At 52.9% G+C, this 27,832-nt stretch overlaps 1 protein-coding gene across 3 annotated transcripts in view; it reads left to right on the forward strand.

Moving 5' to 3' along the window:
- Window positions 1–14,678, forward strand: part of LOC111148621 (SPARC related modular calcium binding 1) — a 166,271-nt gene extending 151,593 nt beyond the window's left edge. For 2 of the 3 annotated variants that reach the window (XM_022505345.1, XM_022505346.1), the window contains exons 11-13: window positions 8,555–8,799; window positions 13,756–13,809; window positions 14,289–14,499. In XM_022505345.1, the coding sequence (XP_022361053.1) occupies window positions 8,555–8,799; window positions 13,756–13,790 (280 nt within the window). In that variant the 3' untranslated portion in view covers window positions 13,791–13,809; window positions 14,289–14,499. Of the gene's footprint in view, window positions 1–8,554; window positions 8,800–13,755; window positions 13,810–14,288 lie in introns of all 3 variants that reach the window. The other variant, XM_022505347.1, reaches the window with a different exon arrangement.
- Window positions 14,679–27,832: the final 13,154 nt, after the last annotated feature.

Consider the following 27,832-nt stretch of genomic DNA (forward strand, 5'->3'; position numbering starts at 1 on the left):
ATCCATCCACCCATCCACCCATTCATCCATCCACCCATCTACCCACCTATCTATCCATCTATCCATCCATCCACCTACCCATCTATCCATCTATCCATCCATCCACCTATCCATCCATCCATCCACCCATCTATCCATCCATCCATCCACCCACCCACCCGTCCATCCATCCACCAACCCATCCATCCATCCATCCATCCACCCATCTATCCATTCAGCACCTGGTGAACGTACACAGCATGCCAAGCACTGGTCTAAGGCCTGGGAATGCAGGATGTGAGGCATGTTCCTGTCTTTAAAGTTTGTAGCTTGGTGGGCACCCTAGACTGTAGATAGATATTTGCAAATTGCATCCTAAGTATGAGAAATGAGGTGGAAGAACAGAGAAGGATTTGCCAACTCAGTCTGGAAGAATCAGAAAGGCTTCCTGGAGGAGGTGATAGCTGGGCTGAATTTTGATGGACAAGTAGGACTGAGCCAGCAAAAGGAGGAGAGTCATCCCAGGAAAAAGGAAAGAATAATGGGGCTCCAAGAAAGAGAGTATCCATAGTCCAGGAGGCCTGGGCCAGGGAGAACAGGGTGAGGAGGAGAGGAGAGTGGCAACAGATGAGACAGAAGGGACAGTCAGGAGCTAGGAAGCCAGAGAGGAGGCACAACAGGGGATGAATGTGGAGGGGGTTCAACAGTGGAAGAAGTAGCCAGGCTCGGCAGGGATGGGCAGCCTGCCTCTGGGCTCTGAGGCTCACCGAGGGGGGGCGGGGCGAGTCCCTCCACGTCTGCCCAGAGGCAGAGCTGTCGTCAGCAAGGCAAGGAGTGCCCGCATGGTGACAGGCCCAGGCCCAAAAAGGCCCTGGCATGGCTGCCTGGCCAGCAAGCCACAGAACCACAGGGCATGTGTCCGGCGCAGGGAAACAGGGCTGTCAGTGATGCTGCCACCTGAGGCAGGTGTGGGCGGCTGTCCAGGAAGCCCAAGGTTAGGTCATGTCCAAATGAATGCAGAGCTTGCCACCTCCTGGGTGCCTCTCTGAAGCTGCCAGTCCAGCGCACTCACTCTCAGCAGCCCCACGGGCCTGTGAGCTCTCGGGTTGGTTTCTGGTTTAACACACCCTGTGGATGGGATCAGCCTCCCCAGGAGGCCCAGCCCTATGTCTGAGACGATGGAGAGGGGCTGACAGGCTGGCGGATGGGGGCTGCTTGGGGGCAACTGCAGGTGCTCGACCATTGAGCAGCTATGGTGGAGAGAACTGTAGCCAGACTTCGAGAAGAGTCGGTGGGAGGAGATGGTGAAAACTTATTTAGTAGTCCATGCCGTGGTGATTTATGCTTGGAATACCTGTTGTTTCAGGCAAGAATTGGGATGAGATACTTGTGTTTATTAGAAGAGAGTGGAAAAAGTACCCAGGAGGGGGCATGGGCTTCAGAAGTCCAGGTCTAGGTGCTTCGCCCCCACAGCCCCCTGGAGCTGGCGGCCCTGACCAGCCACTTGGGGAGCCTGCCTGTGTTTCCACAGCGCTCCTGAGGAGGCAAGATTTCAAGTGCATCCCACTTGCTTCTTGGGAGCCCGCCCCTTGAGCATGGTCTGGCCTGGGCCCCAGGCAGACTGAGGGCACTAGGGAAGTACCAGAACTGAACGGTTCCTGGGCCAGCAGGTAAGGGACCCACAAGGGGCTGAGGGCACAGGCTGGGGCCCCTGGCCAGGGGACATCAGGACTTGATGCCTTGCCCTCAAATTGCAGGCCAAAGGGATCTTTGCAGAAAATAAAAACTAAGAAGTGTATGATGTTTTTAATCACAGTTTTTAATATCCATGTGTCTTTAGGGAATAGATTTTCTTTTTTCTTTTGAAAAACTCTCTCTTTAAGGTGTAATACAGATACAGACTTGGGAAAAGATTAAAAAAACATTCTTTCCTAAACATGTTTTCCATTTTAAGCTCCTATTACGCCAGACCGTGTTTGGTTTTGATGGGTTTTGAAAGGTTTGAACCACATGGGGAATTGTGTTACTTAGAGGCTGTATTCATAATCAAAATATGGGCAAGGGGAACCAAGAAATAGTCTAGAAATCTAGGCGGGGGCAGGGGGATGCAGGATGAAGGAGAGAGAAGCACTTGTACAGGAGGCCACTTCCTGGGTTTCAAGTCCTCCAAGGTATCTTACTATATTTTGGGCGAGTTCTAGCTCTGACCTGAACTGGCCCTGCAGGAGGGTCTCATTGGCCATGTCCTCCCTCCCTTCATTGTGCTCCAGCCGTTGTCCTTCTCAGTACCTCCAATAGACCTTGAACCTGAACCCTCAGGGTTCCTGCCTGCCCCCCGGACCGCCATGCCAGCTACTGCTTCAGCCTGGAATATCAGGCCCCATCTTTCTGTGACCAGCCCCGACTATCCATTTAAATGTCACCTTCTTAGCAACCAGCCAGTCTAAAGGGGCTGTCGGTCACCTTCTATCTCCACACCTCTGTTTAATTTCTCAGCCGAGCACGTACACTAGCTGACATTTTGCTGGTTTATTTATTGTCTGTCTCACCCCTACTGAATGAAAATCTAAGTTCTGTGGAGAAGGAACATGGGCTGCATTCTTCCCTGCTGTGTTCCTAGCACTTGGAATAGTCCTTGGCACATAGTAGATGCCCAATAAAATATCTGTTGAACGAATAAGCAGCTGAAGGTACCCTTTTTATCCTACACATCAGAGGGTTCACCACCTGCTGCAAGACTCATCACGAGGCCAACCGTAGCCATCATTCACCATGGCCCTCCTTTGTCACCAGAGCCCTATGGCACCCTGCGCAGGCCCCAGAGACTTGGGGCACTGTGTGGATGGACCCTAGATAGGCACCCTTGTATGAAGAAAGCACCAAGGCACAGAGCAGCTGAAGGTTGGGCGGCACATCTGGAAGAGGACTATGGAAGAGAAGCTGGGAATCCAGGCTGCCTGGGTTCTGGCCTTGGCCCTGAGTTTGGGCAACATTGGGTCTGTAGGCATAGGAGACTGAAGTCAAGGAAGACACATCTGATCCCTCCTCCCTCCTCTCAGGGTCTGGTAATTAAGGCTGGACATTTGCTGGGGCCAGTGGAAAGAGGGGACAGAGAAGTCCTATCTTCTCCCCAACCTACCACCTGTTGGGTCTAGAGATTCGGGCTTTGTATGAACCATGACATCTCTGTCCTTTCCTGGTGTAAGCTCTGTGTGGGATTCTATGGGCAAACAGGGACAGAGGCAAAGTCCGTGGCCTGGAGGAGCTTCGGTCTGGTTGAGAGAAGAGGTATGCAATCCCGTCATTGCGCTATGAACTCAGCTATGAACTCAGCGTGGCAACAGAGGATGGGAAAGTGCCTCAGGGACTTGGGGGTGGGAGGACCTTTGAGGGGAGGCTTCAGAGAGATGACATTTGAGCCACATCCTCAGTGTGAAGGGGGAAAGGCCCAACCTAGAGGGACTGGGGCAGAGGGACCTTAAGAGCCGTGAGGTGGGGCCTGTGCAGGGAGCCGTGAGAAGTACGGCTTACATCTGGGAGGCAGGCAAAAGGTGAGGCTGTAGATTTGGGCAGAGGCCAGATCATGCCGGGCCTTGGGATTCATGCCAAGGGCAGCACGACGCCCATGATTTAGGCGAGCATGTTGGAAGAATCATCCTGAAGGCTCTGGGGACGCTGGATGGGAAGGGAGCAAGATGGAGTGGGGAAGGTTACAGCCGTCATCGGGAGGGACAGGTGAGGAGAGGCCACACTACAGCTCTGGGGGAGGGGATGGTTCGCTGAGCTTTAGCAGCGAAATTAATCCGATTTCAAGATGATTTGTTAGTTATAGGACACGGCAGGGAGGGGAGATAGCTGCTTCCTTTTCTGGCCTTCCGGACCGATTTTGGGTGGGGGAGTGGTACTGCCCAAATCTGAGAATAGGCAGAGTGGAATGGGGTGTCCACGGAACCATTTGCGGTCAGTGCTGGGAGGGGTGGCCGACAAGTGTCATTGGAGGCTGGCAGTTCTCGGTGAAGGTTTGGGGATGATTGAATTATCCTCATGGTCCTTCCCACTGGCGCTCCAGAGGGAGAGCTGCCCCTTAGATCGGCCCTCCCATGGTGCCCATTAACATTTATCAGACCCCAAGGAAGAGTTCTGAGATCCCAGCTGGCAGAATCTTCTCCAGCAGGGAAACCCTCCCCTTTCTCCATCACGCCCTAGAGAAAGTCAACTTTGAGGGGAGGTGGGATGGGCTGTGTGAGCCTTCTGGTGGTCCCCCAAGGAGAGACCCTGCGCACAGTGGCTCCTTCCTTCCTGCCCAGTGCAGCTATTTGTCAGTGGCCTTGCAAGGAAGAGGCTGGAATGTGGCTGACTTGGCATTTCCCAGCCCCACCCGCCCACACAGCTGGCAGGGTCCAGACCCCTCTCCAGATGGGGCTCAGTTGGTCTGCTTGGCTTGGCTAGTGCTTCCAAGCCGTCCCGCCTCACCTTCTTTAAAACTGCTTGGGACAGCAGAGCAAGGCCCGAGATGTTGGCCAAAGCAAGTTTTCTCGGGCGAATGGGGCTGGCTCTCCAGCTGTGCGTTGCTGCCAGGGCAGGCCTGGCAGGGTGAGGCTGCATTGCAGGACAAGGGCAGCACCTGTCCCCTCTCCATTCGGGAGATAACTCAATGGGGCCAGACCAGGGAGGCGCCTGGCTCGAGTGGGTTCCCCCATCCATGGAGGTGGGAGTCAACAGGACAGCCACCCAAACAGCTCAGAGACAGAGCTGCCACCAGTCTTAGGATTTGTTTTTCCAAAATCTGGAATTTGGTATCCTGTGGGTGTGACTTTCCATACCATATCCAAGGAAGCTTGGATATCTCGACACACGCAATGAACCCTTTCAGCAGAGTAGAGCCTCCTCTGCAGGGAGGCCGGTGGCACAGACCACCAACGTGGAGTGATGTAAGGAACCATCTCGCCCTCTGATGCAGGGTCCCCAGCCCTCACCTGATGAGCAGATTTGAAATCCAGCAACTCTGATCTCTAGGGGCGGCTGTGTGCACATATGGGAGAGAACGGTTGGAGGTTCGGTGCCAGTGTAAGTCAGCCTGGAGCTAGGAGTGCAAGCTGCCGGTGTTGTCAGAGGATATTTCTGGAAGGCTGCAAGAGCTGGAGGGATCAGTGGGGTATGGCTTTGAGGTCAACGATAAGTTTGGGGGAATCTTAACTGTGATGGAAGGGACTCTAATAAGACTGAGACATTTCTGGAAACTCTAGGGGAGGCCCTTTTGCCCCACCCAGCCACCACTCCCCTGGGAAAATCTCAGCTTCTCCTTAGCTAACTGAGGCCTCTCTTTGGCTCTTTTGCACATGCACGCCCACTGCCGGTTTGACCAAACCCGGACTCCTGACCCATCTCAGTCTTGACTTGATTTTGTATGACGCATAGTATGGACTTAAAGCTGTTGTAAACCCAGAAACCTGGTTTTCAGAGTTGTAGACTAAATACCATCAGTAGTTTTCCATTATGTTTTGTTGGAAATATTTGTTGGAAACAGCTTCCAAACCCGTCCAGCCACTGTCCTTTGTCTCGCCCCATCTTCTTGCAGAAGACTTATGGTTAAACATTCTTCCGGGGCCATGGCTGCAGTCTCCTTCCCTCTAGATCAAGGGTTCTTCAGCTGAGTCCATGAGCTTGGATGAGGTTTAGGGAGTCCAGTCAGCAGAGTGCTACGTGCAGATGCATTTTTCCAGAGAAGACCATAGCTTTGTTTAGGTTCTCGAAAGGGTCCGTGATCCCTCAAAGCTAAGAAATTCTTGCTTTAAATACACTTGGAGTTTGGCCAGGGTAAAGCACTGGGTTCCAAAGTAGGACCCTAGAGCTGTTAGTGTCACACGTAGAGCTGGGCTCTGTGATCAGCAGTGGGGATAGGATGTGGGTTTCTGGAAGTCAGAGGAGTTCAGAAGCAGGGAGCCCTAGGCAAGCTGGAATGAGGAAGAGGGGTGCCCCTCGGGGCCCACAGGACAGGCTGAGGGTGTGACAGGGTCAAGGGACCCAGAGGCACTGCTTGAAGGGGCCTCAAAGGACTTCCTCCTGGCAAGCGAGCATCCTCAGAGCCTCCAGGGCCAGGTCAGGCCAGGGGTCATGGCTGCAAGATGCTGGGGGAGTGAGGAGGGCAGGACCAAGCCGACAAGGGTGACAGGGCAGGGAGAGAGAGTCAGAAGAAAAGGAAAGAAGAGGGAGCAGGAGCCAAAGGATTATCACTCCATGTGGGGGGAAACTCCCAGAGGTTGTAAAGTGGGGCGAAGAGCTGCTTCTTGTGGTGGACTGGCCCAAAGGAAGGTGGGGGAGCTCACTCGGTGCAGTCCCTGAGAAGCAGACAGGCGGGAGCCCCAGCAACATGTGTTGGAGGCAGCGGGCCTCTCCTGGCAGGGCGGCTGGGCGGGATGACCTCATCCCTTCCCAGCTCAGCGACTGAGGCTTTATTATTCCAGCCTCTAGGTAGACATGACGCTATGCGCTATGCGGAGCCTAAAGGTTAAAGAAAGAGCTGCGTTTGCCGCCACAGGGCTCCCATGGCCCCTGGCTGGAGGGGCCCACAGAGAGCGCTCCGTGGGAATGCAGGAGTGCCTCCCTTGGGGCTCGTCCTGGCTCTCCTCCGCAGCCCGGGTGCCTCCCTCACATTTCGGGGAACACAGGCATGCAGGGTGCTCAAGAGGGAGCTAGCCACCCTCCCTCCTGTGCCTTGAACATCTTGAGAGAGAATTTTCCGCTGCTCACCTGGTCTGCCCTGCAGGCTTGAGAGTGAATATGGTGGGTAAAGTAAAGGAAGTTTGAAAACACCAAAATACCACATGCCAACAGAAACAAAAATCTGAGTTCCACAGCGAGTAACTCCACGTCTGTTTTGAAGACCTTCTGAGCCATGACAGACCAGGTAGATCCCCAAAGAGCCAGGGGAGGACGGTGCCTCGCACCTTCCCAGGTACTCCCTGCATTAAACCCATGGGGGTGACATTCCGCTGGCAGTTGCGATAATTGCGCTGTCTGGGAATCAGCCCAGGATGCCCAGGGGTGCTGGCCCGGGACTGCAATCCAGTTAATTAGCAACGGGCATTTAGCAGGAATGCCTGGCTTTTTGTGGTAATGAAACTTCTTTTCCCCTAAATGTTGAGGTCACCTGGGGGTGGGAAAGGGAAAGAGTTTGCTGGCTCGTTTGTAAGGGTGGGGTCAGAGATGGTCTCCTCCCTTCTGGAAAACTCAGGAAACCCCAGGGAAGAACCCCAAGGTATTGGCAAGTGCCTTGGATATTTTTCTTGCCAGATATGGTTTCAGAATGTGCTGGCAGCCCAGAGCCCCTGGTCTGGGATCCCTGTGTGACAGTGACCCCCGCCGCCTCCATTTCTGATCCACGGCAGAGCTGTAGTTCCGCTCAGGGCTCTGCAGACAACTTGAAGGTATTGGCCTCCCAACCTGAGCCTTCCTCCCCGCTACAAAGGGAAAGGTGCCCAGGATTTTGAACACAAGGGCCTGAGCCATATTTACTCAGTGCCAAGCCCTGGGAGCAGAAGCTACAGTCACCCCCTCTGGAACAGGCTTGTCATTGACTCTAAAAGCTTTAACTATTAGCTGGCATCCTGAATGGCATAAGTAAATCAAATGGATGGGTAGGGCGTGTGAACTGTTACACATAAAAACATAATGGTCTTTCCACTTTATGTGCTGTGTAGACAGGACGGTGTTAGATGTGTGGTCATTACTGTGCACCTTGACCCCAGGAAGCCTTCTTGGTTCCTATAGTCTAGTACTCCTAAGCAAAATCTCCAGGGGTTCTAGTATACCTTTGGTTTCCCAGGTCCATCCCAGACCTCCAGTCTTAAAACCTCTGCGTGGAGAGACACACCCCTAGCAGGTCTGGGACTTGCCAGGTTCAAACCTCTGTCTGTGTCCATCACAACTGCCTTCTCTCCAGTTCCTACCGTACTTGGTGCCTGACAGGATCGGACCCTGGGAGCTTTACACCGAATCATCACTGCCTGGTGTCAGCATATTGGGTTCTGTCCCAACAAGATGCTGAGGAGTTTGAGGCCAGGGTCGTTTGTCCCAGAACCTGGCCTGGTGTTGGGTATGTGCGCATGCTCAATCATAGTCCCAATTACTGAGTGTTCATGTTCCTATGGGAACAGCTGCTTGTCCTGCAGAGAACCCCAGGCCAAGAGGACAGCTTGGATGCCAGCTGCATTTTACTTGGGTGAATTAAATCTAACCAGTGTATCTGGAGCCCCCATCTTGTACAGGAACACTCCTGGCTATGGTAGAGGGTGAGACAGGCTGATGTAATAAGAGGGACGTGCTTGGGGGCCCTGGAAAAATAAAGTGTCCAGTCTTGAGAGTCAAGCAGGAGAGGACAGCTCCATCCTGCTGCTGGCTGAGTGGGGCTGGGGGGTCTTTGGCTCGGGGGAGCCATTTCTCCCCGGCCGCAGGCAGCACAGCACAAGGACCCCGGCATCTGACCTTGTGGGAGACACCTGCGGCAGGGTGGGTGGCTCCAGCAGGATGCTGAGCGGGGATCTCGGGGCGGGGCGGGGGTCTGCCTGTGGCCCAGGTTTGCAGAACCGGACCCCAGCCACACCCTGGAGGAGCGAGTGGTGCACTGGTACTTCAGCCAGCTGGACAGCAACAGCAGCAACGACATCAACAAGCGCGAGATGAAGCCCTTCAAGCGCTACGTGAAGAAGAAAGCCAAGCCCAAGAAGTGCGCCCGGCGTTTCACTGACTACTGCGACCTGAACAAGGACAAGGTCATCTCGCTGCCCGAGCTGAAGGGCTGCCTGGGTGTTAGCAAAGAAGGTGAGTGCTCGCTTCCGGGCTCCTGGCCTTCCAGAACTTGGCCCACGGAGGCAAAGGGACCGGGGGCTCCCCCCATAGAGGGGGCTCCGGGGAGATGCCTGGGGCAGTGAAGGAGTCCACAGGCAAAACCCTTGTCCTCCCACGGTCTACCAAGGAGATAGATAGGAACGTATTTACAGACATTGTGCTGAGTGCTGGGAGAATGCGTTCGGATAAGCCAGGCACGCATGTAATGGTTCAACACAGGAGAAACTTGTTCATCTTGCCCATGCGATAGTTCAGCATGTGATTCTGGGTCATGGGGTGTGTGTGTGTGTGTGTGTGTGTGTGTGTGTGTGTGTGTGTTTCCAGGAGGACAGATAGGAATGGAGACTGCTCTGTGCATTCGCTCTGAGATCTTGGCCGAGAATGATTCGTCATTTTTATTATGGGCTTCCAGGTCACCATGGGGGGTCATTTCCATTCCCAGTCGGCCAGAGGGAGTCAAGCACAGAGCAGTGCACGTGCCCGTGGGGGAGTTTTATGGGCCAGTCCTGAAGTGACACATCCCCTCTCCTATCCCCGGGGTTGGAACGGCTACCAGGCCACACCCCACAGTAAGGAAGGCTGGGAGCCCAGGAAGAGGAGGAGAACACGGATTTGGGTGGAAACCTAACCATCTCTGTCATGATAGAACAAGTGTGGAGTATTGTAGGAACACGTGTAAGAGCACTTAAATTAGCTCAGGGGCGGACAGCCTTGGAAAACCTGGTGCAGGAAGTGATGTCCAAACCAGCCATGGCCCTGGGGCCCCATCTAGTCCATGGCCTATTTTTTTATGGCCTGAGAGCTAAGAGTGTTTTTTATATGTTTAAAGGGATGTAATTTTCAGCAAAGAAGAACAAATGACAGCCTCCACTTGGCCCACAAAGCCTAAAATAGCTACCTAGTCCTTGACAGATAAGTTTGCTGAGCCCTGGTCTAGACCGATACCCGAGCCACGGGTACAAGATGGCCGAGCCAGCGCGTCAGTGGGGGGCGGGGATTCTCAGCTGCGGCAATTGAAGGGTGCAGGTGTGGAGGCGAGGACTGTTGTAGAGGAAGATGTCAGTGGGGCTGAAATGCGTATTTGAACGTGGCAGCAGCCAAGGGCTGAAAGGAGGCAAGTGGGGAGTCTCAGCTTCATAAGGTCCGCGGAGAGCTGTCACAGGGGCTGGGGCAGAGAAATGACTGGATGGGTTTTGCTTTAAAAAACTATTCAGGGGGTACCTGGGTGGCTCAGTGGGTTAAAGCCTCTGCCTTCGGCTCAGATCATGATCTCAGGGTCCTAGGATCAAGCCCCGCATCGGGCTCTCTGCTCTGCAGGGAGCCCGCTTCCTCTTCCTCTCTCTCTCTGCCTGCCTCTCTGCCTACTTGTGATTTCTGTCTGTCAAGTAAATAAATAAAATCTTTAAAAAAAAAATAAAAAGAAAATAAAAAATCATTCAGGCTGCAGTGCAGGAAATGGGTTTGCAGACGAGCAAGGCACCCACCGGAGGCTGTGGCGGGAGATGACAGAGGCACAGCAGGGGTGAAGCGAGTGGATTCGAGATAGCTCGAGCTGTGGTTCTGGTGACCAAGTGGATAGAGGGATGGAGGTGGGCTCGGGCAACTGGAGGGGGGTGTCTGTTCACGGAGTTGGGCGACATGGAAGGAGGAGCAGAGCACGTGGGGCAGGGGGGAGACAACCAGTATGGTCTGGACATGTCAAGTTGGATACACCTGAAGGATGGGTGGTTCTCTAGTGCAGGTGAGGGGTCTGGGCGGGTCATACCAATTTATTTGAAGTGGAAGCTTCGATAAAGCTGAGCTTGCCCAGGGAGAAAACATAAGGGCTTTCCCTGGCACTAATCCTCAGTTGACATTGAACCCAATGCGTAGCCCAGGAAGTGGATGAATGACCACTAGGGACCCTGTCTCGGGACCTCCCCACTCCACAGCTGGTTCTGGCCCTGCCTCTGGGGTCCATGACCCTGGAGGAGTGAGCTCGTTGCTCCGGCCCCTCCTGTGTGATCGAGGAGGCTCTGTGTGTTCCCCCAGGACGCAGGGCAGTGTCATGGCTCAAACCCTGCCTCAGCTACAGACTCGCTCCTTCACCATATACAAACCACACAACTGTTCTGGCTTTGAGTTTCTTCATCTGTACAATGGGTGTAACCAGGGTATTTACCCCATAGGATTATTGTGCTGATTCAGTGGGACAGTGAGTGGAAGCATTTATCCAGCCCCTGGGACAGTGAAGGAACTGGATACAAGTTCAACATTCCTGTTCTTACCATTATTGCCTGGGGAAGCCGCATCCCCACCCTGTAGCACGGTCTTCCCAGTGTCCCCGCTAGCACCAGGCGTGGCATCGTTCCATTCCTATCTGCCCAATGACCTCCTGGGTGAGGGGGCCACCTGCTCTAGCAAAGCTTGTAGTCTGAGCTCATCTCCCAGAGCACGGGCAGGGGTCAGTACCGGAGGAACCCACCCAGTGTTAGTGTGGAGCCCAGCCCCAGGAGCATGGAGGGACCGAGGGGGTACGGACTCACAGGAGTCTGTAATGACTCTGCCCTCAGTACCCTCTAGTCTATGCACCACACAGAAGCCAAGGAGAGGCCGAGGGAGGGGACCTCTTGTCTGCAGAGCAGAGCGGGGCTTCCGGGCCTTTCTCGGAAGCCTTGCCAGATGCCAGGGTCTGCCAACGCTGCCTGCTGCCTAGGACCTGAGGGGAGCACCCAGGAGAACTGTCCCCTGGGATGTGATACTTAGGGAGCCCTGCTCCTCCTCACCCAGACTCGGCCGAGGCTCTCGTGTCAAGTTGCCCAGGGAGGCCCCCAGAGTGCTTTCTCCTGCCAGAGAAAGGGCCATTAATGGGAGGCATAGGGGAGGCTGGGGCTGGGGCTGTGGATGAAGAACAGAAGCTCTGGAGTCGGACAGACCTGGCTTTTAAATCCCGGCTCTGCCACTCGCTAGCCCTATAATTTCTGGCAAGTCATCTAAACTCTCTGGCCTCCTTGTCTGCAGAATGGAGGTGATAGCATCTACCTCATAGATTTGGTGTGAAGATTTAACAAGATGGTGCCTGTGAGGCACTTAGCCCAGTAACCCAGTCTGTGGTGAACGCACAGAAGAAACTGGTAGTAGTAGAGGAGCGCGCCCACGGGCTGAAGGCAGCTTCCCTGGGGCCCTCTGCTCTGGGGAGTGGCAGAAAATCCACTTGAGTAGAAGGTTATGTGGGGCCCGAGCCCAGCATTGGCCATCTGGTGACACGCGGTGCCCTCTGGTGGGCTGAGAGGGGCTTGCAGGCCCGGTGGGGGGGCTCCAGGGGGCTGGGGGAGCACAGGCAGTTTAGGAACGAGTGTCGCTTTGGGTCTCAGAGACCACATTTTCTGGAAATGTCTCATGAACACTGGTAGTTTTACTCAGCAGACTGCACTGGGGGCCGAGCTGTCGGCACGGTATGAGGGGGTCAAACGTTCTGAGGGCCGGGCCTTCTTTCTTGGCTTGTCCTCCCCAGTGAATAAACCGTCTTCATCAGGGTGATGGGCACCATCACATGAGGCAGGCAGACTGGAGACTAGTTCCTGCATTTGTGAAACATCCCATCCCTCCTTTGGCGTTGCCCAAGGATGCCCCGGGATCCGGCCTTTCCTCCCCCACACCCCCGTGCCCCTAAGAGCGTGGTGCTGGGAGGGCAGAGCCAGGCCTGAGTTCACTTCACACATAAAAGCTACGCCATCTCCCCTCAGTGCCCCCATCATAACATGGGGATGATTGGATCATTTTGTAACTATCATATAAAGTTGCCCTGCAGGGTAAATGACGAGATTTAGGTAAAGGATTCGTGCCTTAAGCCTCTCCAAGCGAGGGCTGGGTCCTCCCCAGCGGGTGTTTCCTTTCCCCAAGTCTCTGCTTGGCCCTGTGGCTCAACTAAGGCACCTCCCCTTACCTCTCTCTTTCTGTGAATCTTCCTGCTGTCAACTGAGAGAAGCTGCCACTGTACAGAGCAGATGAACGATGGGATTCTGAGTCAGGTGGGATTCTGTCACTGCCCACCTGCTGGTGCCCGAGCCCATCACTCTCTTCCCAGGCTCATTTCCTCATCTGTAAAATCGGACATCCCAGTTTCAACTGGGGTTCTGTTGCTCTCAGGTCTTAGGAATGTTAGCGTAACAGGGAGAGGGGAGCGTTGAGCTGTGGGTCCGCATGGCCCATGGGTGGGTGTGGGTTCCCGCAGTACCTCACGCTCTTCAAAGCCCTTTCTCCACTTTATGAATTCAGTCCGTCCTCAAGGTAGCCCTGCGGCACAGCTGTGGCCCCAATTCCCATTCTGTAGACTGGCCCAGCGTGGTTATGGTACGTGCGCAATGTCACACAGCCTCCTGGGGTCACGCGGAGCTGGCCCAGCTCCCACTCCTCCTCAAGGAGCCCTGGGCCCTACAGGAGCCTTCAAGACCCATCAGCACCCTATGGGGCAGAGTGGGTGTTAGCAGAGTGAGGCTTGGGCCTTGGTTAACTCATGCAATTGCTCCAAGCCTCAGTTTCCAGATTTGCTGGGTGAAGAGGCGGGACCAGGTGGTCACTAAGATTCCCTCCATCCCTGATGTTTTGTGACATGGAGAACCGGGACCCAGGAAGGTTATGCAAATGTCCATTGGCATCAAAGCCCTTCTTAGCTAATAGCTGGAGGATTTCAGAGAGGTGCTCCCGTGAGGGCCTGGCCTTATGGAAAAGAGACTTTGTTTAAAGGTGCTGGTCAGCGGTGGCTTCACCCAGGCAGAAGAGGGACAACACCCACAGAACAGGAAGCACGGCCACACAATCTCTCTCTCCTAAGTCCATTCTTCATTCCAGGGGCTGGAGGAGACAGCCACCCAGGCACAGAGGAAGCCCCGCCCCACCAGTTCTCTGGGTCAAGGCCCCCTGAGTGTCCTATGTTCCCGTTTGTTGCAGGTGGTGGTCTCAGCAGCGCCCCCCAGGGAAAATGAGCCGGTCCAAACCCATTCAGTAAGTTGCCTTCTTTCTGGGGTCCCCTCCGTGGGCCCCCTAAATGCAGCACTGGTAGTCTGGCCCGAGTGGAGGAGCTGGCCAAGTTATCTAGGCTCCCATTTTCCATTTTTGTTTGCTGGGGACACAGGGAAAGATTGGTTCGTTCTACAAGGATCCGCCATCCCTGAATATAAAGCCACGCCTGCTCTCTCCCAGGTTGAACGGCTAGTGTCTGGGAGTCAGATGGCCCATAGGGGCTGCATTCCCCCAGCCGTGCTTCCTGGGCAAGGCCTCATTCTCTGGAATGCCAGACTTGCTTCAGGGGTCACAGTGGTGCTCCATGCGGGCAAAGGATGGGTTGGTAAAACACGGGCTTACCTGTAAGTCTGGGCTCCCTGCGTCCTGCCCAGCCCGTCTCTAACAGGCTGCTCTTGTGAGGAAATGAATGTGTGCAGTTGGCCCACCTCTGACCTCTTGCTTCTGTTTCCCTTTCCCAGTAGGACGCCTCGTCTAAGGAGCAGAAAACCAAAGGGCAGGTGGAGAGACCAGGGAGGCAGGACGGACCACCCTACATCAAAACTTCCCCAGCTCCCCTGGCCCGGCCGCATCCCGTGTGACATAAGTGGTGCCCACCGTGTTTGCACTTTCAATAACTCTGATTTGCGTGTTTTCTTTTGGGTTTCATTTTAAAACACCAGTATCTAATACCAGTGGGAAAAGGAAAGGGAAAAAGACTGTTTATTCTCTCTCTTATTGTAAGTTTTTGGATTTGCTACTGACAACTTTGAGGGGTTTTGTTGTGGGAAGGGTGGGCGGGCGGGTGTTTGTTGTTGGGACTGAGAAGAAAGAGATTTATATACTGTACATAAATATATATGTAAATTGTATAGTTCTTTTGTACAGGCGTTGGTATTGCTGTTTGTTCATTCCCCTCCCTCTTCCTGCCCTCCTTGTGGGGGCTGTGGACACATGGCCCCGATTTCTAGACCCCAGGACTGTATCCCCAGCCCACCTGGATTCCATTTGGAGGCCAACCCCTGTGTGTAGACTCTGTTGGTTCTTTTCTCGGGGGAGGAGGGTCCTGCCCTTGCTTTAGCTGTCAGATCTCGCAGGTCACTGGGCACTTGGCCTTCTCAAGGGAGGTTGGGTTGGGGGACAGATGGAGATGCCCCCTGGAGGGAGGGCATTAGCCAGCCCAGGCACCCGTTCTCACATCCCCACATGGTCCTACTCTCCGGACCCTCAGGCGGCCCAGAACAGAATCCATCCGTGGGTATGCCAGGATCTTCGTGACCCACTGAGCAAATGATCCCCAGACGATTTGCATTAGGTCCTTTGAAACATTTTTGCCTGTGTTAGTGTCTACTCTGTAAAGCACGAGAAGGGAGGCAAAGAAGAAAAAGAGACAGTGGGACCTTCTATTTGGTAGATGTTTGATGTTTAAGCCATGGAGGAAAGCGGACAGAGGCCAGCACTGATGAGTGTGCTGCCAGCCCCCTGCAAACGCACAAGCAAGGCTTCCCAAGACTGGCCCTCTCAGCAGTGGGGTCAGACGGGGTCTTCATCTCCACTCTGTATCTCGCAGGCCATTCTGTCCTCAGTGGTGATGACAAGCCTGAGGGAGGAGCTCAACTGGTCATCTTGTTGGTGACTCAGTGGTTTATTTGTTTTTTAACCCAATACTGAGATTTTTCCTTCTCCCTCAAATGCTCCTAAGGGCTTCTAGGCTCAAGGCCAATTCCAGAGCAAAACTGATCCTGGGCCTTCAACTTCTGCCCCCCTTGGAAGTGTAGGGCTAATAACCCAGCTAGGGGGAAATCCAGGCCTCACCTTCCACAGACATGTTTCTGGGATTCCACAGCAGCCTGACCAGCCTTCCTCTGCCCGGTGGCCGTGCCCATTCAGACAGCCATTAGACAGCAACAAGTGACACTGAGTGTCTCTTCCCATGAGCAGCCGTGGCAGCATCGAAGGACAGGTGGCCCAGGACCGGTGCCCCTAGCAGATTGGTCCTGGAACTCTGGCCTCATCTTGTATCCCACCCAGCATTCCCATAAGTGCACCCACCTCAGCAGACAGTGTATCCATTTCCGGTCTGGAAGGCATTGGCACCAGAAGCACGGGCCCACTCAAGGCTCTCCTCAGAGAGTGCCCAGGGTGGAGTTGGGGGGTCAGCGCACCCTCCTCAGGACATGCTCTGGTGGGGCCTCATGCTAGAGAAGGTTCTTGAGCAAGTCCGAGAGGTTGTCTCAGGGGTGACTGGAGGCCCCATCCCAACGTGGTAAGGAGGAAAGGGAGCGCCTCCCCCAACCCTCGCCCCCAGCATTGGCCTGGACAGATGACACAGCGCGCTAGAGCAGGATGGACCTTCCAGAGGCCCCAGCCCCTTTCCTGGGCCTGGAGGAAGCATGAAAACACAGAGAGGGCGCCCCCCTGTGGAAATTCAGAACCCCTCCTCCCCAACCCTGGATCTTCTCTCTCACACGTGTGGGCTGTGTTGTGTGGCTTGCCTTTGTGAGGACAGAGGGAGGTATTTGTAGCTTGTTTTATAAAAAATAAAAATGAGTAAACCTTGGTAGCTCTTGCCTCTTTCTTTGGGTGGCTTCCCCTCATGGAAGGGTTTCTTTTTCTTAAAAGATTGGTGGCTTTCCCTGGTGCTCTGATTCTAAGAAGTCCGAGTTGTCAGATGAGAAGGGAAGTCTGAAGTGGCTGAGAGGTGTCGGCCTGCTTTGCTATGAGGACATTGATCCCTTTGGCCTTCATCTCCCATGTTTGTACATCTTTGTACAGCTGCCTACCCTCCCCAAAACCATCACCGGAAGGTCGGTAGTGTTGTAGGCCGTGCTGTGGGGGCAGGGCTGGTGGGGGGGTGGAAGCCCAATCCATGGCTTCAGGCTGGAGGGGTTGGGGACATCATCCATACTTCCGGTCTCAGGACCCCAGGTGGGAAGCAGCTGTAGACAGGGTGCAGAGGCCCAAAGGGGTTCATGACATCTCTGGGGTACCTACTCGGGTTGAGGCTGCTGGCCTGGTCCCCATTGCTAGGGGGCTTCGACTGGCAGCCAAGGGAAGGCTCTAGATGTTCTCCAGTATACTGGCACCTCTTCCTTTCCTCCCCTCCCCACACAAAGGGGCAGGCTGTCCCTCGAAATGGCTTCTCCACCACCCTCCAAGAACCTTCTCCAGAATTTCCTCTGCCACACTCTGCCCTTCTGTTCTTTGCCAGCAAACAGAAAGAAGGTAATTCCTCTTAAAAACCCTCCCCTACCCCTTTATGCAGGTAAGTGCTCCTGGGAAAGGGGGTCACCCGTGCATGTCATCATGTGGGTTTAGTGCTGACACCGAGTCTCCAGGCTCACCCCTGGCTCCAGCGCGCTGTCTACGTGCCCTATCCTGTGTATCCCGACAGCCCAGCGAGACGCGTCTTTCTCTCCGTTTCACACGAATCACACTCGGGAGTTCAGTGACTTGCTGGTGGCATCACCCGCAGTTTCCTGCCCACTCCTGGCTGCCATCCTTGAGGCTCTAGAACAGCAGCCTCTGCCCTCTCCCCCAATTCTCCCCCCACCCCCCGGGGGCCCACGTGGTTGCATTCAGCTCTGAGTGTGTTTTACTCTGAGGTGTTTAGAGTCTCAGTAAAAGCCCCCTGGTTTGCTGAGGCCTCCCATAGGCTTCAGGGATTTGGGGGAGAGAAAAAGGGGAGGCATCTGCCCATGTGGGACGTCAGTGGGAGACTTAGGGCAGACCAAGCCTCCGGCAGAGACGCCCAGCCTGGTACAGGAGAGGACGAGTCTGAGCTCGCGCGTGAGTGCGGGGCCCACCTGCAGCCCCGTTCAGCCTTTCTCTGCTTTCCCCAAGGACAGGAGGACCATTATCAGTTGCAGTCAAGGGAAAGATAGACCCATCCTGTTTCTTCCTTCGCCAAGACGTTCCTGAGCCACACCTAACCTCTGAGGGGAGGGAAAGAGTGAGGACATTTTTAGTTAGGATGTGAAGAGAGAAGTGTCGCTGGGCCTGTGCTGCCATCTGGGGAGGGACCTGTAGGCTGGTATACACCCCTGGTTCTCTAGGGGACTCAGGGAAGAGGGGAAGCGGGCAGCACCCATGCCTTGTAGGAAAAAAGACAGAGAGAGCCAGGCTGGTCACCTGGCTGTTTGCTCCCAAGTTCCTGAATGACCCCCAAGGCCACAGGCGTGGTTGCAGACCTTCTCAGCATGCCCATCTTCTGCTCTGTGGCACTGGCCTTCTGTTCCATTGTGCAGGTGGGGACTGGGGAAACCTGACCTTTTCTGTGCAGTGCCATGAACTCCAGCCCTCCTCCCTGCAGCCTGGACCACTACCCCCCTTTGCGTGACTTCCATGAATCCACACAGAGAACACTCACGGCCTTACTTGCATGCCTGCCCTCTGAATGGGGTGCAAAATATGTGACACAGGTTTCTCCTGTTATTTCTTAGCAAATCTGGGTGAGAGCTCTGGCCAATTCCTTCTACTCTTCCACGTCATCCCCAGCCAGTACCTCACCAGGGCCGCCTCAGTCCTTTCCCCACCTGCACCGCCCCTTTCCCTTAAACAAGGGACACACCATGAAGGTCCTCTTGCAGGGGGTTTTCCTAGCCACAACTTTGATGTAGCTAAAAGACCGCAATCCTGGATGTGGCATACCCGACCGAGCCAACCCTGATCGTTCACACACTTGATGGTGGAGAGGCTGCATACTTACATGTGGTCTCTTCACTGGGTGATGGGCACACTGTTAGCCTACTCACAGGAATCAGGAGAGACCACCATCAACTGCAGTACCAGACACCCACAGGCCCCAAGGCTTCAATCCCAAAGGAGTTCTTCTCATTCCTGCAACTTATCCATAAAACGTCAGCAGGGGGCGCTCCTCCTTCTTGTCTTCACTCAGGGACCCAAGCTAAGGGAGGCTCCATCCTCCACCATGGTGGTGGCAGAAAAGGGGGAGGTGGGGGACACATGGTAAATTGTACACTGGTTCCTAAAGCTTCCATCTGGAAGTGACATGTCACTCGGCCCACATGTCATTGACTAAAAGCAAACCACATGGTTCCCACCTAACTCCAAGACAGCTGGTAAGTACCCAGAGTAGAATTAGAAATACTTAGTGAACTCCAGTGACTATCACAACATAGATTATCTCTGTGTTTCCTTCTCCATATGGATTAAAAATTTGCAATTTCTACATTGTCCCATGGCTTCTGGTAGACCACGTTTGTGATGCAGCAGGAATATATCTTCCCTCCTGTGAGCACTCAACGCTCCCTCCCCCACCACCTGGAAGCTGCATCTCTGGTGACCGAGGCTCCCAGGTGCTTGAGAGCTCAGCGAGGGTAGACAGCCCCCCTGTGAGGAACCTCAGGGCCCTGGGGACAAAGGTAAAATGTGTCCTCTGGGCTCACTATTTTCTGCACCTTCTTTCCACGGTGCCCTAGATCCCTTATGACAACTTCCTGGCCACTTCCCTTCTTTACAAGCTCGGTTCTGCCCATTACCAAACCTCAGTCTCCAGCTCGATTTAGATCCTGCTCCCCAACCCTCCCTGCTGCCCCAGCTCCCCCTTGAGCGGGCATGTGACTGCTGGCTGGAGAGCAGGGTCCCAGCAGGCTCTGAGACCACATCCCCTGGGCTTTCATGAGACTCCGCTCTTCCAAGGGATGGGTAGTGGAGGAAGGAGAGGAAACCGGTAAGAGCTCCTTAGCAGAAAACAGGTCTTCCTCTGTTCCCAGTGGAGGCCTCTCAGGTTACCGTGGGTAGCCCCCCACCTCTGTGGGGCAGGTGCCCCAGTGCTGGCTCTTGGAGTGGGGCCCATGTCAGGTCCTAGAATGGGGGCCTCCCCAATGCACAGGGCCTTTCCATGGGACAGTCGACCCTGGCTTGACCTCTTCCACACCTCCCCACACCGCCCTACCCCATGTCTGCTTCCTTCACAGGAGCCTGCCTGCGGTTTTGAGGGTTCAGGCCTCGTTTGCCTCTGTGGTGCCCATTCACCCCTGGGGAACTCACATCTCATTTCCCTGGAGCAGGTTGACCCTCAGTGCCTCCTGTCTTGGCTCTGCCTCTCCCCGCCTCTCCCCTGCCTCACTGGGGAGACGCTGGTCGGCAAGCCTGCTACCTCACAGACTTCTGAAGGCCAAATGAGGTGTCCAGCCGGCAGCTGGCCTAGATCTCCAGGGGCAGTTCTCCAGGAGTTTCCCAGCTTCTCCAGCTGCAAGGAGGAGGAGAGGAAGCAATGCAGGGATTCCCACTCTCCCTCTCTCTTCCCTCACACTTTGTGGACTGGAACGGGGAAGGGTGGCTGGTCACAGGGTTGCTTCAAGTGTCATGCTGTCCTCGGGGAGGGCACTGAGCTCCAACTGTGGCTCTTCAGGACATGGGATACTTAGCATCTTTTTTTCTAAGTTACGCGTCCTAATCACTAATTCTGGAAATAGAAATGTGTATCCCCCCTCCCATAAAATACTGTTAATGGTGGGTTTAGTGATAGATGCAAAGGGAAGTTGATCCCAGGGAGAATTCCCCAGTTGCTCCAAGCCCAGGACCAGGGCTCCGAGGTTCCCACCCTCTGAGAACCCTAATGGGCATGTGACCCCAGATGGGTCTGTCCTTGGGACATCTGCCCCAGGGCAGGGTCAGCCCCCTGGACACCCACTTATCCTCATTCCTCACATGGCCCACTGTGCTGTATAAAAACATGGTCTAAATTCCCACCAGTAAGCCCCAGCAACACTGGCGCAGTGGAAGGAGGAGGATCTCTTCAAAGGGAGTCCTTTCAGAGACGTGACCCAACACCACACGTGGAAACACCCGTCTTTGCAGTGTTCCCATCCTCCCCACTGCCCGGTGTTAGCAGTTCTTTCCCACAGGCTACCTCCTCCCTGTTAAAGATGGGAACTCTGCTTTTGGAGATCCCGAGTGACGCTGGGCTGAGCTGAGCTGATTCCAGGATGCTGAGCTGACCTCCCTGAACACAAGTCCCTTCAAAAACCCTTGACTGGGTGTGGAAGGGGCCTGGTGGGGACCAGGACGGTGCACAGCCGGATAGCAGGGCAGGACCACGGGCTGGGGGCTGGAGGGCAGGAAAGCTTGGCGGCCTGATCCTCAGGGAGGGTGGTGGTAAACGGGCAGGACATGGTGAGGAGGGGCCCAGGACAGCCCAGCTGTGGTGAGAGAGTGGGGGTCTGTGTGGCCCTAGACGCCTGTGGTGTCGGTTCCCTGGTGTCTCAGGACAAGTCCTGGACTGAGAGATCAGCTTCTGTGGTTTAGCCACCACCTTTGGCTCTGGGTGGCTCCCTTTGCCCCCACGGACCTAGATTCTTTCTGACCAGACTGTGCTGTGCCGCGCCCAGGGAAGTTGTCCTTGCTTGCAAGGCTCCTGTGTTTCAGAGAAGGGAGAGATGCACACGGAGAGGGAGGGGTCTAGTCCCGAGGGAAGAGGGGCTAGTCCCAACCAGGAGATGTGGCAAATACACCTTCAGCAAGTGCGGCGGGTGTGGGAAGGCCCCTTGGAGGGCCTCCACATGGTGGGAACCATTAGCAGGAAAGAAAGAAGAAAATGAAGTGCAGAGATGTGAGTGCGGAGGGGGAGGTCAGATGCAGACCGAGGAAGAGGTAGAGGTACGCAGGGGAGGGAGGAGAAAGGCAGGAAGTGATCAGAAGCGTGTTGGAGAGAGGCTGATGGGCTCGCCCCAGGGGAAAAGCATGGGGGGGGCCGGTGGGGGTGGAGGAAGAGGGGTGGGAGGAAGGGGGCACCTCAAACTGGAAAAACAAACTAGAGCTAGGCTAACGCGCTTCTGCACTAGGCTGTTGGTGGTTGAGGTTTTCACAGTTGTGACTAGAAGGTTTTGCAGGGTGGCGTGTGGGCTCTTTTTCCGCCTGGAATAGATGTTCAGGAGACTTGTGATTGCACTCTGCATCTGCTACTGAGATTGTGCCTGTCTCAGACCCCAGCCTGAGTGTCTGCGGAGTCTGGGCTCCTGGATGCTTCCCCTTGGGTGCCCACCAGCCCGACAACACAGCATGCCTAGAACTGGACCCATCAGCCCCACCCACCTCTCCCTGTCCCTCCTGGCAGTCACATTTCCTGTGAGTCCCCCTTCTAATTCTCTGTGCCTCCTTTCCACCCACATGGCCACCATTCCATCTGCCTCCTGCTAGTCCACAGCTTGAACGGTGCTGGTCTCCACTCCCCACCTCCACCACCCACCACGTGGATGGCTAGGATGGACTTAAGGAAAAGGCAAACCGGATCATGGTACTCTTGTCCTTAGAGTCCCACCGTGGGAGAGCACGGAATCATGTCCCCCAACATTCATGTATTGAAGCCCTAAGTTCCACTCTGACTGTATTTGAAGATGGTCCCTTAAAGGAGGTATTTAAGGGTAAATGAGGTCATAAAGGTGGGGCCCTGATCCAATAGGACTGATGTCCTTAGAAGAAAAAGAGGAGATGGTGTGCCTGGGTGGCTCAGTGGGCTGTGTCTGCCTTTGGCTCAGGTCCTGATCTCAGGATCCCGGGATCTAGCTCTGTGTTGGGCTCCCTGCTCAGTGGGTAGTCTGTCTCTCCTTCTCCTGCTCCTCCTGCTTGTGTTCTCTCTTTTTCTCTGTAAATAAATAAAATCTTAAAAAAAGAAGAAGAGGAGGAGGAGACACCAGAGAAATGTGTCTGCGCAGAGAAAAGGCCACTTAGACACAATGAAGAAGTGGCCATTTGCAAACCAGGAAGAGAGGCCAAACCAGAAACCAACCCTGATGGCACCTTGACCGTGAACGTCTAGCTTATAGAACTGGGAGAAAATAAACTTCTGTTGTTTAACCCACTCGGCTGTGGTATTTTTTTAATTGCGGCAGACTAGAGCAGAGTAACACAGTAGCTTCTGGGGTAAATCCAGTTGCCTCCGTTAAGTCCGAGAAACTAAGCTTCTTGGCCTGGCCATGATCTTCAGTCCCTCCTCCCACGCACACTTTCCTGCAAAAACAGACAATTCCATTGTTGTGATATTGCCATGCTGCCCTGGTGTGCGTCTGGTTAACCCTGCTTGCTGCCCTGGTGGGCATCTCGTTAGCCCTGCTATTTCCACATCCCACAAACTCCACAAGTCGTAGGTGGCCATGCTCTGTCCCACCTGCTACTTAAGGCCTTCAAATTTATGTCTTCTCCTGGAACAACAGCAATGTTAGTAACAACATAAATAATCACAGAATAATGCATAAATTACAGCAGTTATGTATTTTAACCTCTCCCCCCCCCCCCCGCTAAACTCTAAAGTAGAGAACAGTATCTTAAGTGTGTAACTGAGTGAAAAATACAACACTTGAGGTCCTTGGGTGACATAGTCAAGGTCAATCTGCTAGTCAAATGAGAGCAGGACTTGAAACCAGTTCTTCACAAATGAACGACTCCCTGCTCTCAATTGCTTCTCCCTGTAGCATTGCTAAACTACCTGAAATGGGTGCCCTCATCTATCTTTATTGATGTCTCATCCTTCGAAACTTGGTTCACCCCATCTGATTCTCAATGCTTCCTCCTGAATGCTCCCCAACCCCCCATTCTTACCTCAGCCACCTCCCTGAGCTTTCAGAGGGGAGTTGGTTAAAACTGGAGTCTCTATTTTAAGGTCTTTTCTTAATTTATCATGGCGGGGAGGGGGGATTAGCTAAAATCTCTGACTTGGTGAAAAGATTTTCTTTTCGATTTTTTTTTTCAAAAAAAGAACTAAGATTCAAACAAAAATATCCCCACAATAACAATAATTATTCTTCTTGTTCATGTTGGAAACTCTACCCAAGCATTGCTTCTGTATGGAAAAAATCCCCACCTTCTTTGTTCATTTCGCTCTGCTTCAGAATCGAATGCCGCTGCTTCCTACATCCCTCCAAGCACATATCCCTGCCTGGGTGTAATCATTCATGACTGCTCCTTCTGCTAGACGGGAACCACCACCTTAAGGCTTAGAATAGCTTGCAAACCTGAGTGAGGGCAGTTACAGTAAAGCATTTAAAGGGTGTATGAGAGGGGCACCTGGGTGGCTCACTCATTTAGCGTCTGTCTTCGAGTCCTGGTCCTGGGGTCCTGTCGGGTCATGGTCTTGGGGTGCTGGGATCGAGCCCTGCATTGGGGCTCTCTGCTCAGCAGGAGGCCTGCTTCTCCCTCTCCCACTCCCCCTGCTTGGGTTCCCTCTCTCACTGTGTATCTCTCTGTCAAATAAATAAATAAACGAAATCTTGAAAAAAAATAAGTAAAGGGTGTATGAGAGATACTGAGATGTTTCCATGGGAAGAATTATGCAATCAGCACATTTGAAGGTAGAATTGGAGACACAAATAGAAAGACACTGAGGCTGTGTTTACAGAGCTGTATTGCTATCTGCGTATTTGAGCATGTAATGAGATGTATGTGATGAAAGAATTGGGAAGGGAAACAGTAGAGCATAACGGTTTGCAACATTGGACTTCACCTTTGAACAGGCGTCACCTTGACTTGGAGGGCTTGTTAACCACGGTTTGCTGGGACCTATCCCCAGTGGTCGGGAGTCAGGGTGGAGCCTGAGAATTTAAATTTATAATAAATTCCTAGGTAATGCTGTTGGTGCTGGAACTATCCTTTGAGAATCATTGGTTTAGAGTTTGGTTTCCAGTATCATCTGATTCCAGTATACGTTCTGATGCTGCTAAAAAGTACTTGGGTGACTCTGGGCAAATCACTTCTCTGCTCTCAGTTCCTTCATCTGTAAAATGGGGCTAATAATCCGTTCTCACAGGGTGGCCCTGGTGGTTCAGTGAGCTCATGAGGGTAAAGTACAGGGCACAGTGCCTGGTACAAACACTTCTGCATGGAAAAGTATTCTTTTCTTACACATTCTCTGTGAGCCCTCCCCCTCCCCCTCTTCCTCTGCATCATCAGTGAACTTTGATGCTAGGAGGAGCCTGGAAAATCACCTGCTCTAATGTTTATGCATGAAAAATGTAAGACCAAATATGTGAAGGGGCCTTCTCCAGAGCAGACAGCTTATGGAAGAGCCGGAATTAGAATCCACTTTTTGTGGCCCTTAATTTAGTATTCTTATAGCACTTAATATGGTAATCTAAAGAGGGGTATGATGTACATTAATGGGGAAGTCCATTATCCATGTAAAAAGGAGTGTGTCTACTGCGATGTTGAGTACTACATAATGTCCGTATCTAAAATGTAAGATGTTTAGGGAGGGGGTTAATGAGATATATTTGCTGAGGCAGGGAAATAAGGCAGAAGTACCATGAGGAGATGTGTATTCTGTTGCAAAAAGGTGTGGTGAGGGGCTATATTGTAGGAGTTAACTCCTTGAGGAGAAGCTAAGAGTGAAGGGACAACTTAATGTCAGTAGCAAAGCCAGGTGGAATATCAGGGCAAGGAGGGGCAGTGGAGAGAGCTTCAAGTATGGGAGTCCCCAGCTGGCTTTGCTAGGAACTGGCTGTGTGTCCTTGAGCAGCTAGCATCACCTCCCTGGGCTTCATCAGTGTCTTCACCTGTGAATGCTTACTATCTGTCAGGTACTTTGCTAGGTTCGTTCTCTCATAAAATCATTGCAACAGCTCTATATGGCATGCCAGAAATTGCCTGCCTGACTCTCTAGTGGTACTCTTTACCCTTCTCCACCCACTGTCTGCTCTACCATGGGAGGCAGCTTGTATGAACTGCATCTTTGGAACTCCTCTTTCCTCTGGATAACCAGGAGTCCAGCAGGAAACAGGGATGGGGAGTTGGGAAGGAAGGAGGACAAGACACTTACTCTCCTGGTTCTTCCCGTGAGGTTGACTTGGGCTGGTTGTGTTTTTCCACTTAAACTGCTCCCCCCAAGGAGGCTTATCTACATGACTCTCCTTCTCACTCCAAAAACCTCTTCTCTCCTGAAACGTGTGCCAACAGGTGGTTACAGCTCCAGTCCTGCTGGTCCTGGATTTCTAACACTGTCCGCACCTTTGGACTATCGCAATTTCAATGTTCCGTTTGCTTCTATGGGGATTCTAGCTGATACAGAATGGATGGTGGAAGTGGACCCAGGAGACAAACTCATACAGTGGGACTCTGGGTTTGGGTTGGTCATGTGCTCAGGGATAGCTTCCTCGATGAGGGCAAAGGGGACAATGATAGCTTATGGTAGATGGTGGCATCATATTAATCCAAATTATCACTGAAGTTAGCATGATAAAAGGTGGAGGGAAAGGTATTGGGAGAGCAAGTGGTTCTAGAACCTAGGCACCAGGACTATAACAATGATTATAAAAACTGTGGATTCACCTGAGTCTCCTATGACCTTAGACATAATACATAGGAGAAAAAGACAAATGAATAGCTATGAATATGCACATGGACAAGTGGATGTTCCCCCAGGAAACTCTAAAGCAGTCCCTCCTCTCCTGTAGGCACTGGGAGGACAGGAATATGGACCAAGCCCAAGTCTCTCTGTTAAGTAAATGCTCAATATTATTAGTTTTCTTGAGGACACAGGTGGGGAAGAAACCAAGTGACATGTGACTTAAATTACCCATGGACAACTGGTGCCTTACCCCAAAACCCATAAAATCAAGGCTTATAAGGCAGCATTCCATTATAAAACGGAAGGTACAGATATTGAGTCCAAGCCATTCAGGTCAAGAGGGTGCCAGTAAGCTGCAAAAACAGGTGACTTACACTCCCGTATCTGCAGCTTTGTAGCCTATCCGTCAACCACACTATGGTTTCACAGAGAATTCCCTGCAATCAGTTTATAGATAAGGACAAAGCACAAACCCAGTTCAGGATTGGATCTGCACAGCACGCCAGCACCAGCCAGAAGTGGACAGCATCATGCTGCAGCCCCACTTGGACGGTCCTCAAAGACTGGTGAATGGAAATCCTCCCAGGGAACAGAACATCAGGCAGTGTATGTGATTGTCCACTTTGGCCTGAACTATGGATCTACACTGACTCATGCAGCGGATAATGGGTGTCTGGATCATTGAAGCGTTGGAACATACTAGTGTTCTACATGAATGCCATCCTAAAACCAATCATGGCTGTGGAGGCTCTCAGTAATCAAAAGGACAAGTTGACTCATCCTGTGGATCTTAGCTGGCCTTTTCCCTAGTCACTCTGATGCTTGCTCAGTGGACCATGTATAAAATGGTCTTGGCAACAGAGATGGAGACTATGGTTGAGCTCGAGTACATGGGCCCCATCAACAAGGTTCATCTGACTCATGCATGGATGAATGGGCAACCTGCTAATAGTAACTGATAAGCCCTTCATACAATACTATATACCACAATGATCAGATAGTTATTTGGTATGAGGTTGATTACATTGGATCATTCCCATCATGGAGGAGGTAGCAGTTTGTCTTCACAGGGAAGGGACACAAATTCTGGATGTGGATTTACCCATAGAATTTCTGCTAACATCTCCATTCATAGACTTCAGCAGGCCTTATCCATTGCCATGATACCTTTCACAATATTGCCTCTGATCACAGGCATTAGTTTTAGCACATTTCCCATTATGCAAAGGTAGCTGGCTTTACATAATACTGGAATGACCTGATGTAGGCTCAAATACAGCACCAGCTAGGAGATAATAATGCCTTAAGTTGGGATGCTATCTTACTGAGTGCACTTAAGCTTTAAACTGGAGATCAACGGATAGTGCTGACAGCCCCTAAACCGGATACATAGGCCTGGAGACCAAGAGGTAGAGATGGGGGAGGGAGGTGATCCTTCTCATTATCATGCCTAATAAACCCCTTGAAGAGTTTTGCTTTGTGTCCCTACAACCTTGGGCTCAATAGGTTGGGAGGCCCTAATGCCCAAGGGAGAAGTGCTTCCACCAGAAAACACAGTTATGGCTCTGATGGACTGGAAGCTGAGCCTGCCCCCTACTCATTTAGGGCACTTTATGCCAATAAACCAATAAGCAGAGAAGATCACTGCAGTGGTGGGGCGATTGTCCCAATTACTTGGGGGAAATTGGTTTGTTGCTACACAACGAGATAAAGAAGAACGATGTT

The sequence above is a fragment of the Enhydra lutris genome, unplaced genomic scaffold, assembly GCF_002288905.1.
Source record: "Enhydra lutris kenyoni isolate GAN:26980312 unplaced genomic scaffold, ASM228890v2 scaffoldscaffold20, whole genome shotgun sequence".
Taxonomy (NCBI): domain Eukaryota; kingdom Metazoa; phylum Chordata; class Mammalia; order Carnivora; family Mustelidae; genus Enhydra; species Enhydra lutris.